Source organism: Xiphophorus maculatus, chromosome 14 (genome assembly GCF_002775205.1).
Source record: "Xiphophorus maculatus strain JP 163 A chromosome 14, X_maculatus-5.0-male, whole genome shotgun sequence".
Taxonomy (NCBI): domain Eukaryota; kingdom Metazoa; phylum Chordata; class Actinopteri; order Cyprinodontiformes; family Poeciliidae; genus Xiphophorus; species Xiphophorus maculatus.
The window spans coordinates 18174722-18189703 of NC_036456.1; the positions used below are offsets into that span (position 1 = coordinate 18174722).

General features: G+C 38.0%; 1 protein-coding gene across 2 annotated transcripts in view; it reads right to left on the reverse strand.

The window, feature by feature from the left end:
- Positions 1-1448: 1448 nt before the first annotated feature.
- The window catches only part of LOC102233577 (sodium/calcium exchanger 1-like), a 108721-nt gene continuing 95187 nt past the window's right edge, over positions 1449-14982 (reverse strand). The window contains exons 13-17 of one of the 2 annotated variants that reach the window (XM_023346171.1): positions 13024-13148; positions 11041-11070; positions 10466-10565; positions 9270-9542; positions 1449-3964 (exon numbers count right to left, since the gene is read on the reverse strand). In XM_023346171.1, coding sequence (XP_023201939.1) covers positions 3585-3964; positions 9270-9542; positions 10466-10565; positions 11041-11070; positions 13024-13148 — 908 coding nt within the window. In that variant the 3' untranslated portion in view covers positions 1449-3584. The remainder of the gene's footprint in view (positions 3965-9269; positions 9543-10465; positions 10566-11040; positions 11071-13023; positions 13149-14982) is intronic. The other variant, XM_005799595.3, reaches the window with a different exon arrangement.

Below are 14982 nucleotides of genomic sequence, written 5' to 3' on the forward strand. Positions count from 1 at the left end.
GGGCTGACTTTGTGGGCGGGCAATGTCCCCCAATGCCCACCCATGCCGCCGGGCCTGGGACAGTGGTGTTAAATTTGTTATCATTTGGACTTAACTGTCTGGTCAAAAGTACTCTGATAGCCAAAAATACCCATTTCTTAAACCTAAAATCTCAAAAAGATATATATAATGTGCTCAATAATAAATGAAGTCTGCAATATTTTAATTAAACAAATGAAGTAATCAGATGTGTATATTATTGCAAGTCAAAGATTTCAAAAGGGTTTTCATGTTTGGTGTATTAGAAGAAAGGCTTCAAAGTTGCAAATTCTTTTGGGCTTGATTGGGAAAAATAGAAAAAGATTAAATGCATTCTCGGCAATAAGAATAGGATTTGTGTCACTTTCTTTTAAAACATTGCTCAATTCAGCCAAGTTAAACAACTGAGTGAAAATCAGATTTGGGTTCTAGTCTGCTTAGTGTAAACATTAATGAACAGATGTGTTGTCAGTTATCAAATTAAGGAGAGTGGTTATTATTAAAAGGTGAATACTTTTACCAAATGTTTTCCATTGTAGCAAAATTTTAATTTGTCAGTAATAACGTTTACTTAATTAGAAATGAAGAAGGGGAAAATTTGAATTCTTCATTTGCAGTTCACAAATTTAATCCTGGGACAGCAAAGGTCCCTACGGTACACGTTGGACACCCTGATGTCTGCTAAAAGCCCCGAATGCAACTGCTGGGGGCAAAATCTTTACACTGATCACACTTTGATATCTTGTATTTTTTCTTTTGTATCTCTGTTATTTCACTCTGCTAAAAATATCCTCCCCAGTTCAACCTTGGATTGAACTGGGATTTACTGGAAGTGAAGGATACCATTGATGTTTCTAGAAAGCAATAACATTCCTGTCAACTGAAATTGTACTTGCTGTTTCTGAGACAAAAACAATATTTTTTGTTTTCCTGATCAACTCAAAATATAGTTTCTGAAAGAAGATGACAAAGACTGTCCAACAAAACAAATGTTAGGTTTTCTGGAGTATTTCACTGGTTGTAGGAAGTATATATCTTATCTGGTAAGAAAATGATTTGTTCTACAGACAATTAACTGTAGCAGCAACATTTTCCTCCGTGTCTGAGCCAAATGAGGCAGAGAATTTTTCACTGCTGATGGCTGACTTCTCTTACAACCACTATATGCCTTAACTTGAAGTCACGCAGTTCCTCTTACTCTATTCTGACATTTAACTTAGGAATAATTTGCTGTGTTTCTGCCTTCATTGGTGCTAAAAAATGGTTAAATTAAAGGAAATGTGTTGTTATACATGCAGTTATCCTTGCTGAACATTGTTCTTGCTGGTCTTTTCAAAGTTTTGCTGGTTCTCATCAGCGTTGCAAACCTGTTTTAGGTGGGTTCAAAGTTTATTTCATTGAAGTCTGGAGGCAGCATGATCCTCAGTTGGGAGGAAAGAAGCTTGATTTCTGCGTTTTTTTTTTTCTTTCCGTAACGTGGTTTAACAAAGGGAATGAATATATTAATAATCCTCGTCGACCAACCATATGCCGTCCCATCTGTCCAGTTCCAGACACGCTTCTGGGCAAGAGACGATCTAAAATCTGCGCTTCAGCACTTTTTTTCCAGACAGACGTGGACGTCGGAACAGTTAATTTGACATGAAACGTGGCTTAAAACAATTTCACAAAAGCTAAATCAAACAGATTCTCCCAGAAAAACACAGCAGATCACTTTGCACATTTAATTGTAGTGTTGCACTCACCACAGCTGCCAGCACATCGGGGAGTTTAAAAAGTAAATCTGCACAGCTTAAAAAGGTTGTGTTAGTGATTTATGACAATTTGTTATAGTTTGGTACAAAGAAACGCCCCGTGATGCAGAACAGACACGTGATTCTTCAGCTGCCTTGTATTTTTCCCTTCAACTTTCTCAAACTTGTTCCGACAAAGATGGAGGCTTCACATAAATAAAATACCAGTCATGTCCCACACACATCAATACAGGTTTCTGATAATATCATGTACAAATAGAAACACTGGTTATGGTCGTAGTTTGGATTTTTCTACACCGTTTCCTTCACAGTTGTCGTCATGATCACAGTCAGTGCGATCCTTCATTCTGATTGGTCCTTCAGGTGTATGGAAGTCCCCTATTGGCTATTGTTCGACTTGTTGTTTTTCAAAGTGTAAACATTTTACGTAACAATGTGTAGCGCTCAGTACTTTTTTACATCCTCATCAGTTCGGTTTTTATTCCACTCTGCGTTTCTTCACATCTTTCTTCTGTCGCTCCGTTTTTGTAGATTTGTTGTTGTTTTTACAATTCCACGATAACATCAACACGTGACGCCATTGAAAAGAGTAGAAAATGTGTTTTGGGATGAGGAAAAGGGGACATGGGAAGAGTTTAAAAACAGGGTTTGATGGTGGCAACTTGTCACAACGTCGAGTTTTCTTTTTGGACACGTAAGGTGAGGATGGGGAACGTAAGGCAGGCAGGGCAGGACAATCAGGACAGGAAGGTTTGTATAATGAGACTATTTTTGCACAGTGTATCCTTAAATAAGAGAAGGAAGAGGGTTAATTTATCGTCTCGCCGGCAAGTTGTAGTGCAGGATCTCCTGAGGGCCCCGTCATTTTGAGTGTATTGAGAGGAAAAAGGCGATAAAAGTTAGAAGTCAAAGTGGAGTTCAAGGGTGATGATCCACTGTTTCTCTACAGCGCAGCCTTTCAAAACTATTCATACTTTGTGAACTTTTTTACATTTGTCGCACTACAACTGTAAACTTCAGTGGGAATTTACAAAATAATAGAAAAGATGAACTAGAAGAATACATGGATTTAAAATATGTTGCACACTAAAATCTGAAAAGATTGCTATGCACATTACCGCATTTACTCGAATACCTTGTAAATAAATAAATGTCAGTCCAATTTCCTTCAGAAGTTGATCAGTGACTAGAGTACTAGTGTGATTTAACTTCCATATAAAACTTAACCTTTAGTGGGTTTTTATTTATAATATAAATAAAAAGTGTTAGTTTGAGGTTGTAATGTGGGAAAATATAAAAATAATTTCAATGGGTATTCCTTTTTCATGGAGGTGTAATGACAGAGGAAAGGCTGTCGAGGTTTCCTGCAGCTCAGTTTAAATCCTCTAACCTTTTTCTCCATCATTTGTCATTCGGCTGCTGCAAGACGCGCTCTTCTCTCTGCCTTTGTTGTTGACTTTTGCGGCTTTATCGCTGACCTTCATCCTTCCTCTCAGCTCTGCTTTTTTCTTCCGAGCTCAGCTGATTATCTTTTCTGCAGCTGGTTTGGCTTTATAGTGAAACAACAGCAGTCCTCTGATGATAACACTGTTTCAAGGTTTTTCTTGATACACTGGAGGGCCTTTATGGTTCAAAGAGCTTCTTTCAAAGATGAGAATAATTAGTCTCAACATTGTTGGGGGAATTGTTGGTTCTCATGAGGGTGTACACTCATTTTATTTAGGGGAAAAAAACATAATTGAGTGACATGAAATCCATTTTCAGATAAAGTCTTAAGGTTTCCCACCTCCTCCACACCAGTTAGGTCTCTTTCTAAAACACTTGTATATGGCAGTAGGCCTCCATCGAAGCCAGCAGGATGTAAATTAGCCACAGAGAGACGAACAGCAGCGACGTTAGCAACTTGCAAGTCCGCGGCCCGCCCAGCTCGCCTCCGGCCACAGTGGGTCGCCGGCGGTAGAGAAGCATCAACACGCACACCACAGCCAGGATGGTGAAGAGGGTGACGGAGAAGGCCAGGTTTCCTGGGTCCACCCTGAAAGGCTTGCCCTTAGAGCGCCAGGCGATGGCGGCAATGGTCCACGCCACACCAATACCCAGGAAGACATTGACGGCGTTGGAGCCAGTCACGTTGCCAATGGAGGCGTCGGCATACTGGTCCTGGATGGCTGCAACCTTACTGGCAAAAGTATCTGAGAAAACAGCAAAAAATAAAAAGTTTAAGGTGGCAGTCCATAGAAAATTATTTGAAGATGTAAAATGCAATCAAAAAAGGAAAAATATAAATTAAACCCCCGGTATAGACCAAACGTCGAGTGTCAAAATTTGGCCTGCCATAATTACAAATTTAATAAATAAATTGTCACAGAAATTATTTCGATAAATGATAATATTGTTGTTTTGAAACCATTTTCAAGTAATAAATTGATAATGGCGTAATAATGCAAATTCACCTTTTCAAAGACCAATAAACTTTAATTCTGTATGAAACACACCACATTGTACTTTTGCTACGTTCTCGTCCAGTCAACGACTCGATGCAATCTGTTGGGTTTTCTTAGAAAGTTTTTAAAACTGCTTTGAATAATTAACTGAGCTTATTGTGCTGTTTAGCTAGGATCAAGTGGAATATGTATGAGTGAATTTAATTTATTTTTTTTTGTAAAGTCTCTTGAAACATTTTTTGTTAATTGGCGCTATATAAATAAATTAAAACGACATCACAGTGAAAATGCCTTAAATATTTAATTTTGAGAATTAGTCACTGAATGCAGAGAAAGCCATATTTAACAGTTTAATAGGTAGTTTTATCATTACACTCTGGTACAACCAGCCTTTTGAGGACATTCATGATCTCCATGTGACCCGAAATAGAAACGGGTTTGACATCCTGCATTGCTTGAGTTTAGTGAGTTTTATTCCAATGTTCCGAGACTTATATTATTAATCTATTGATTGTATGTATCTTTGACTAAACCACACAAGTGCTTCTGATTGGTAGAATACATAATCTTTACCTTCAAATAATTTCCCTGCTGGGATGAATAAAGTAATTCTTCTTCTTCACAAAAATATTTATGAAGGTAAAAAAGAAAAAAAAAGTATGTAGAGCACCAAGGTTCCAACCAGTAGATCTACTGAATGCGAACTAAGTTGAGATGAGTTTATGCTAAAATAAATCTCAATAAACTCAACAATGTTGACTCTTGAGCAGTTTGTTTAGGACAAAGAGTGAGGGGTGCTTTGAGGACTGTATGTTGTGCCACCACTCAAACATCAGAGTGATGCAGTGACCCTGCAGTTTTTATAGGATTACATTTACATAACCATAAATGTCTCAACATGTTTGGGACTATTAATTTAACAAGTGAGCCCTTTAGAGCTGAAGGAGAAAAAGAGATTTGTCAAAGAGTTGTAATTACATGAAGTAGCTCTCCAATCAACTATCATGCAGCAAACATAATTTGATCCTTTGAGGGTTGATCTTAAAGCCAAAACTATACTCTTATTGATGAGTAGTTGGTTTTCGCCTGCAAAGTGGATTTTATTTAGTCAGAAAACATCTAAACATAAACATCTAGAAAGTCAGATTGTACATAACTTAGTATATGATGCATCCATTGATGGATATGTTTAAGTTGGTGTCCTATGATTGAAATGGTATCACTCCACAAAGCACAGAGTGAACGGTTTGAAGATCCATAAGACAGAATTTCCAACCCTGGATGGAGTTTATTGAAATCAGGTGCTTTTATTTTGTAATGACTAAATGTTATTGAAGTAAAGCTGGTTGTAAAGATTCAACCACAAATACTGAGCCATCGTCGACCACATGACCTCAAGCAAACCCAAACCATCGCAGCTATCAGAGTCTACTTTGATAGCTTCTGTCGGATTTATGTTTACCTTCACTCACTGTTTGGATCACCCTAATCTGATATTCTCCATCGGATTCAGATCAAACTCTGTCTGGACTTCTTACTTCTGGTTGTTAGTCAAATCTAATGGGGTACTTTAAACTTGGTATGTATAATCTTTGACTCATCTCTAGTCTCGAGTGTCCCAAATTACCAAGAAATCACTTTTGGGTTTCTGGTTCTTTGGTCAAAATGTGTCGAGAAATGTTTACTGCAATCCATATTTGTCTTCCGATGCCATCCTGTGCAAAAACAAAGTTATACATACTTTGTATAACTGTCTGATGGAGAAAGCTTTTCCATCAGATTGAAATTCTGTCAAAATCTGAGGGTTTGCAGCCCGGCTGGCAGGAAGCACCAGGGAAACAGCTGCCGGTCACTGCAGGACCACATCGGCTTATTCCCATTTAGAGTCTGGCTGCTGCGATGAGTCTCGCTTCTCATTTAAATGTCAGTGAGATTAATTGAAATTCATATCCCAACATGAAAACCACCCTCCAGAGTGAGTGAACTGTAATCCTTTTGGTGAAATCTCTGTGTGCTTTGACACTCGGGTGGGACAGATTTAAATTACAGAGCGAAACTGGCCCCGAAACAGACGGAGTTCACTCAGACTTTATCGAAGAAGAGGAATCGTTCACCTCAGTCAGATAATGATGGCTTCCAGGATCTCACGCATTAAAAATCATTTATTGCAGTGAAAGCTGCTGCTCCGTTTGATAGGCGATGAATCAACATAGTAATGGAGTCGTAGTTCATTTATCTGTTTGAAATATGAATTGAACTCCAGCACCAACAAATTATCATGTAATTAAATCTTGTCCTGGATAAATTAAAATTTATTTTCACAAAGTGAATTATGAACTAATGTGGGGATCCATTTAAATGCTTAGTTTATATATTGATATGCAACGTTTTTATCTCTTGAAAGGTAATTTAGTTGAACTTTATCCATTTTATTACTTCCCAAAGTCTGTTTTATTTTTTTTTTCCAAATTCCACTTTTTCTGTATTTATTTTTACTAAGTAATCAATTGAAAAATCTTGAGAATGCACATTTATTTTATCAGACTACTCAATTAATTGTCAGAATAATCAATAATTATTATTCTGATCACAAAAGAAAATAGAAATACAAATCTTTTTGTGTAGTAATTTGATTCTGATTTTTAGGGTCACAATTCGACTTTTTCTGTTAAAACTATACAAGTTATGTAACTGACAACAATATGTATTTAAATCTATTCTACAATGTTCTGTACTTTATCAAATTTAATCAGCTTATAGTTTAAAATATGGCATAATAGGCTGATGCTTAAAATTCACTAGCTTAAATTACCACTATTAGATTAGCTTAGTTGTCTCGGTTTTTCTTACTTAGAAAACTATGAATGAATTATTCAAAATATAAATTTGCAAAAACATTGAGCAGATTAAAATTGATTTCTGAATCAATTCAGAATTCCCAGGACCAGGAATCTCTTATTTATTTATTTTTTATAGAATTCTAATAAGAACTAAACGTTCCAGTTTTAAAGTGCTGATGCTCTGGTACCGAACAACTCAAATGGTTACATATGAGCTCAATAACGCTCTCCAACCACATTCTGATCCAAAACTGCTCCATCATTCCCTGAATTGGAAAATTTACAGTAAATGGTCCTCGTAATTGCTGAGCGTAATAATGATCCAGTGTAATAATGCTTTATGAAGAGTTCAGGGCTAAAAACGTCGAGAGAGGATGAGTGTTGAGGAAGATTACAACCCCGAGCACGGCAGCAAACTCTCCCACTGGAAGCTATAATCACCTTTTTCAAGCAGAGTTCTGCAGCCCACAGGTCAAAATGATGGATGAACCAATAGCAGATACACAACACCCAATAAAGGGAAAGGAAGGAGACAGGAGAAAGCATGTCACAATAACAAACTGCTCCAGATGGGGCATCAGGGCAAGAACTGAAGGTAGGGAAAGACAGAATATGCAAGAGTGATTCTGCATGTAAGACAAAGCAGAATAAAGGAGATTTAGAACGTAAATGAATCACCATTACTGTTTTTTTTTTTTGTTTGTTTTTTTTTGTGAGAATAGATGCAAATCCTTGTTTACGTCTCCAGTCCCAACACGGCTGTCGAAGCAGCTCACTTGGATATGACTTCTCAGAAACCTCCCTTGCACGCCATCAAAGCTGCCACCTGGAAGAGCACCGCTTGAGCTATTTCTATAACTCATACGGCAGCGCAACAATAAACTCGCTGGCGAGAGCAATGAGGTAGGGAATTGAATTAAAGCTTGGGGACGAGCAGTCCCCTCCGGGTGGAGACTGGCTCAGGCCGAAGGCTGAGATGGAGTCTGCCTTTTACAACTCAGATTGGATTTTCAGCCTCCCTGTTCGGGCAGCTGGAACGACAGGCACTTCTTTCATTTGGCGTGTCTACCTCAGGTAAACTTTGGAAGAAACACAGAACTCATTGGTGTTTGTTTAAACACAGAGCAACAATGCTGAGTGAGAAGGAGAAACACTAAACAAAATGTCACAAATCTATTTTTAACCTTATTCTTGTATTATGCCTCCAGTTTCTCCAAATAGTAGGCCTGAAGTTACATTTATACATAATACAGTTTCTATTAATTAAATACCCTAAAGTAGTAAAATTTTTGAGCGCCACAGTCCATCTGAAGTAACAATAGAAGATTACCGTAGTGAATTGTTTTTCATACCTAGAAGGTACAACTGGTCAATTTCTTCTGTGTTTTACGAAATTTATTTATTCTTTCTGTTTAAGACGATAAGGGTTTATTCACACCAACTCTGTTTAGTTCGCTTTCATCAAACTCTAGTTTGTTTGTCTAGAAAGTCTGGTTCGTTTGGGGACGTGGGAATGCTTAGTCAAACTCTGGTCCGCATAAAAACCTCGGGTCTCGGTTTGGTTGAAGTGAACTTTGGTGCGGCTTGAATATATATGCGAACGTGAAGCGGACCAAACACTCCAAAAGCAGGAAGCGGACTACAGTGCAGGGCATTCTGGGTAAATGCAGCCAAAACAAATGCAAGAGTCTAGCGCTAGCAGCAGAAATGACTTGTGGACTTTTGCCAAAGACAGAAGAAAAATCCTACAACCACCAAAACCTGGTGGTACTGCATTTTTGTTTATATTTTGTGAAGAATGAAGTTGTCTTCTGAGGTTTTTGTGTAGTTTCCTTCGGTGGTTCTTGATGGAGCGCCTCCACAGATGAGGAGAGGAACTAGTGAGTTACAAGGTATGGATGGTTTGACACACTGCAGAGTGAAAGCAAACCACCTGAAAATCTAACAAATCGAGTGTATCGGACTATCAGGTGTGAAAATACCATAAAAGAAAAAAACTTTTAGATTTGACAAGTTTCAAATTAATTTTTCATTGTCGAAAAGTACAACTTCACCTCTGGACTTCCAGCACCAAAGGATCTTTGCATACATACTAAGTTAAGGAAGATGGGATTTTGAGAATAATTAGGGTTATTCATTAATTAATACCACTAAAACAAAAATGTAGGAGGTTACAAACACTGAACAAAAACAGCGAAGCCACTCTGTCTCACCGGGTACCGATGTCCCCAAAGCCACGAACACCACGGCTGTCACGGAGTCCTTCAGTCCTATCGTGCAGCCGAAGTGCGATGCCAGATCCCCGGTGACGGCGGTGAGGACGCCGATCAGTGAAATGGAGACGAAGAAGCAGGCCCAGCCATTCCAGTACTCCGTGGGTGGGACAAAGGCAAACAGAACCTTCCAGAACACGGTGAGGAAGTGCATGATGTAGTCGAAGCAGGAGGGTAGCCGCTCTTCGCCACTCTCCTCCTCGTCATCATCTCCTTCAGGGGAAGCAGGAGATTAAATATAAATAAGTCAGACGTAAACTAAAATTCCTATAACAGTGACATTACAGCCAATAAACCTTTTTAACTGAAGGTTACTCAGTAACATTGGCCATATTATTTTAGTTTTTGAAATTAGTTTAGTTTAGCTTGCTTTACCAACACTCTAGCTGTAGTTGGTAGCCCAGTGAGACTTACGTTTCCTTATTCGAGCTTAACTGTGCCACCACCTGGTGCTCCTATTTAGCATTCAGGTATAATTAACTGGTTCATTTGGCCTTGAAATTTTAGCAGTAGCGTTCTCTCCAACGAGCTAAAATAAGCTAGCATTCAGTAGCATAATTTAGCCTACTTTTGCAGATACAGCAGTAGCAAAAAAGAATCATTATTCATTGTCATTATTCCTTCAAATTCATCTTTCTAAAATTAAGGCAATAAAATAATTTAAATTTGCAAAAGAAAATATGTTTGCCTTAAACACTGGCCTTGAATTTTGTCATGTCTGGACTTTTTAATCTAGTTTAATCTTGTAGATACTTGACAGAAGTCTGGAGGCGGTTGAGGCTACCACTAACTAGCTGCTAATATAAACTCTATACGCTTCAGAACTGATTTAGACAGTTTCTCTCCAAAAAAAATTTATTTGGGGTTAAATTTCTCTTTAAGGAAGAAATTTCCTGTATCGGAGGCAAAATGTGTAAGAAGCTCCTCTGGGTAGATGAGCCTTAATTTAAATGTTCAGAGGAAATCCAGCTGCTCAATCTGAATGAAACTGGACCAGAAAATGTAATAACGACAAAATCTTAAAAGTTAATCCAAAAGCGTTTACATTATGTATTTCACTTGGTGATAAACTTCCTAAAATAAACGGGCTTTTGCGTAATAATTTACTGAATGCCTCTGTAGTCGGTGTGTATTACCTGCGCTTACAGTAACGGCGTTGACAAACTGCTCCCTCCAGCTGCTGCTTCCCACCACCAGGGCCAGATTCGTCTTCTTGATCAACTTATCTACTGTATTCTACATCCACACACACAGGAACACGCATGCAAAGTGCACACACACCAAACAGAGCAAGAAAGACACAACCCCAAGTTGTTGATTCACCCGCAGCCACACACAAAGAGAAAAATATTGTTTCCAAGTCCTGAAATTCACAACCCAAGTGGCAGAAGTATATTTAGACACTGATGGGACGTTGAGGTGCAAGATGTGTTAATTAACACGCGCCATGTTTTAGAAGTTGAGAAAAATGCCTTCAGGCTTTTCTTCTGGGCTTAAAGATAACAGCAGCTGGGAAAATGGAAAAGTAAAATATCCTGATTCAGTCAAATCCTGCAGGATTTACTCTGTGTGTGTTTAAGGGAGCATTGAAAGTAAAACATGTTTCTTTATATAAGTAAGAAAAATCTGAAATTAATCACTTTGTTTTGTAGGGAAAATATGGAAGACAAGAGAGTGAAGAGCGAGCATTGCATGCATGAGAGAGAGGTACCTTATCAGTAAGAAGAGTATTTACTGCTTTCTACACATGCATAAACAGACACACGCACACACACAACAGAAATGGACAAATGAGGCACAATGAGTGAACGAAAGTACACAAATGATTCATTACATTAGAATCAAACAAAATGGTGGCAAACGGAGCGACACAGTGAAAAACGATGAGAATGAGCTGCTTGCAAGAAATGCCAACTCACTTGTAATGATCCATGCTTTGATTATTTAACCATTGGTCCGTTTCTGAACTAATTGCATCCATTAAGGTGAAATATGTATGAAACTGCTCAGAAAGCTGGCAGGTTTTTATTTCCTGGATCAGTGAACGACCAGCAACTTTTCAGAGTCTGATATCTTGCAGAAAAAAAGATTAATAAGGTTTTTAAGCCTTTTGGGAGGTCTGATCTAATAAAGTCTCAGGAGAGAGGATTACTTTGCATGGTCCATTACATGCCAACAAGCTGAGATTTATGAGATTAACAATCAAATCTTTTACTATCATCCATCTACAGTGTTTGAAAAAGTATTCATACCTCGTAATTTTAGCACATTTTTACACAATCGAATTTTTAATTGTCACAGAGCAACACAAAGTGGTGCATATTTCTGAATTGGAAGGAAAATAAAACCAGTTTTTCAATTTATTTTGTGAAATAATCTGAAAATGGAGTTTCTTTGTATTCATCCTCCCTGAATTGGAGCTTTCACTGCACATATAACTTAGTTTGTCTCCAACTTCTTTGCACTTAGAGTCACTAAAAGGTTTGTTCACACTCCTTTGTAAAATAGCTAATTTCAATTTGCACATTTCAGATTTTTTATGCAAGCCCTTTCTATATAAAAAATGCATCAAAACACACAAATCATCTTTTTAATTAAGACATTTTATTGCCTAAAATGCAGCATTACTTTAGTAAACACTAGCTCATTTATAGCAAATAATAAATGTCTATTTTTTTGGATTACCAATCAATAATTGGATAGAAAAAGGTGCTTAATACATTTTATTTTTTAAGAATTTGAACCAGGTGAAGCTAAAACTGCAACTTGAGTTCTAGGTAGATTTACAAAGTGTTCTTTTTAAATCTTGTGTTTACATCTTTGTACAGTTTTTGCTTAATTACTGCTCTGAGTGTACTGTTCTTTCACAAAATTACCTTTTTAGAGTCTGTACACTCCAGTTAATAATTTATTTAATCTACAATTATTTACAGTAACTGAGAAATCACAATTACTGTATTTTCTGAACTTAAAAGCATTTATTTTGATCAAAAAACGACGGCGTGCCCATTTTTCCGGAGAGCCTTGTATTTTCTTTTTGAGTAAAACAGCGCCCTCTAGTGGGTTAATAAGGAATCATTCAGGTTGTGCTTACTGACCTCAAAGTGATTTTGTGTGGTACACGACGATCAGCGCTCTGTCAAAATGTTTTAGCTACATTACGGCTGCAGTAGTCGGGAGCGTCGTTGAGAAATAGGTGCTGTTCTTTTACGGACTTATGACTGTTTTGTTTCGGTTCATTTTATATGAAAAAAGATCAAAATAGGCCATTCCTTAACAGTGCGAACAATATGGTAATCTGATTAATCATTTCAGCTCTAATCTGAATGGTCTTGACAGTTTTGCAGTTTAAATGATCAAACAATGGACCGAACAGATGTTAAAATATTGACATATTGTTTTATGTTAAACAATGTACATATTGCTCTTCCTTGTTCGCTAATCTTCTGACAAACAGCTGAAGTTTCATGGAACAGCTGGATTCATTCTGAGGTCAAACTGGGAGGCTTCTGAAGGGTTACACAGGATTTTATTAAGGCCGTCGCCGTAAACGTTGAATACAAATGCACGCTACTCTTCCACTTCACCATTTTGCAGGACTTTGTGTTACGTTACATTAAGTCAAAGCAGTATGAATACTTTTACGCTGTTCTGCATATTGGGGCTATAAAGGCTAATCCCAGAGCACACTCACCTTAAACTCGTAGGATTCCTCGATGATCACCTCCACTTGTGTGTGTTCACCCAGACTGGGGCAGCCCATCTTGGCCACTTCTTCCTCCTCCGCTCCCACCAGTGGTTTGTTCTCGTTGGAGTCACCTGGGTGAACATAGGGGTCATAGGTCAGCAACAGTCAACATGTTCTGCTTCAAAACATAATTTTTAAAATTAGATTTTTATTATAAAATGTAATGTTCTTCAGCCTTAATAATAAAATATAAGTTAAAATAGTTTATTTGCCAAGCTCATCTCTCTGATTGGCAGTCAAATGTATGAATATGCCGTTCCTCAAGCTAACATCACTAGCTAGCATGAGATGGAAGATGCAGCGATTTCTCTTGTTAATGCAGGACAAGGTAGATGGATTCACATATGATTTTGGGGGATAATTGGCTGATTTCTATTTTTATTAATCCATATACTGTATGTTACAGATGTTAGTAAATACAGTGCTGGAAGTCTTCCTATCATGTATGGACTAATGTTGTTTTGGCACATTGAGTTGTCTCTCTCTTCTTAAACATTGATTGTTTCTTAGACTTGATGTGTTTTTTATACAGATGTAACCCGTCTATGTTCGCCTCAGGTCGACTGCTTCACGGCAGGCGCATTCAGTTTTACTGTATTTATTCTAACGACAGGAAATCAAGTTGGTGGTTAACTTTAGTCCAGAAGCTTCTGCCCCACAGTTACCGACGGCAACAGGAAAAAGGGGGCGGAGCAGTCAGTTACTGGTTGCTATGGTAACCACCAACTGTCAAGAGCAGCGTAACTGAACTTAAAACACCAATGTCTGGAGAAACAACTTGTTGACTAAACAAGATAAATTCAAAGAATAAACAAATTTTGACAAACTTATAATATTGATAAAATAAAACTTTGTTACACGTACATACTGTACACGCAGAGACTTGAATAAACCTGAACCTGAAAAGTTTTTGACAAGAAAACGACCAAAGGAACAGTTCAGTAGCTCTGCAGTGGAGGACACTGCTGCAAAAAAAAAAAAACCCTTTAAAAACTCACGGGAAACTAAAATCAGACAGTATGAGGCATCATTTACACTAAATGAATGTAATAATTGTTGAATTTTTTTCCCCAAAAGTCAATGTTTCTTTAGATATTTTGTCACATTGTGTTGTGTTTTTGCAAAAGGTGTTTTTCTCTGACCAGAAGTTGAAGTGTGGGAACCCCTGTTCTAAATTATGCAAACCTCATGATAACACAAGTTATCTTTCTCTGGGCGAAAATATCCTAAATAACTGAGAAACTATTTCCAAAAACCAGCAAGTTAGTCAAGCTACTGATTGGCATTAAACTGTCAAGCTCTGCTTTGCTATCTTGTCAAATATTCTTGCGATTTGTCCGATTTTACGCAGCAGCTGAAGACGTTTCATGTATTATTCAGTCTTTTCACCATCCTTAATTTATTCGCTGCAGTAGGAATTATCACTGAGAAGCATGAAGTCTGCAGAGGGAAGATGAGTTTTATTATTGGCTGTCATATCCCTCACGGGGAACCCAGGCTGTTCAGGAAGGCTTTTCACTGCACAAACAAACGGACACGCACTTTCAGCATTCTCCAACCTTCCTATCACCTCGTTACCACCTGTCGCATCGTTAGCCGCTGGGCTCCTTCACAACGCTCAGGCTGCACAATCGCTGCTGGAGCTGCTATCTGTGTCTTCCTGCTCTAATTGAAAAACGGAGCATGTGTTACAGTAAGCGTGTGGCGTGTTTAAATGTCAGACTGCATGTTCTTTAAGCGTGTTGTAAAACTAATTGTATTCCCCTGTAATGAAACGCGCCCGAGGCTGTTGCTCCTCCTTGTCCAACATCTTGACTGTGAACCTGTAATCCACAAGAGGAAAGACTCTACCACCATGCTCACACGGCGGTGCTTAATTTTCGTTGATGCTACGTGTAAAACTCA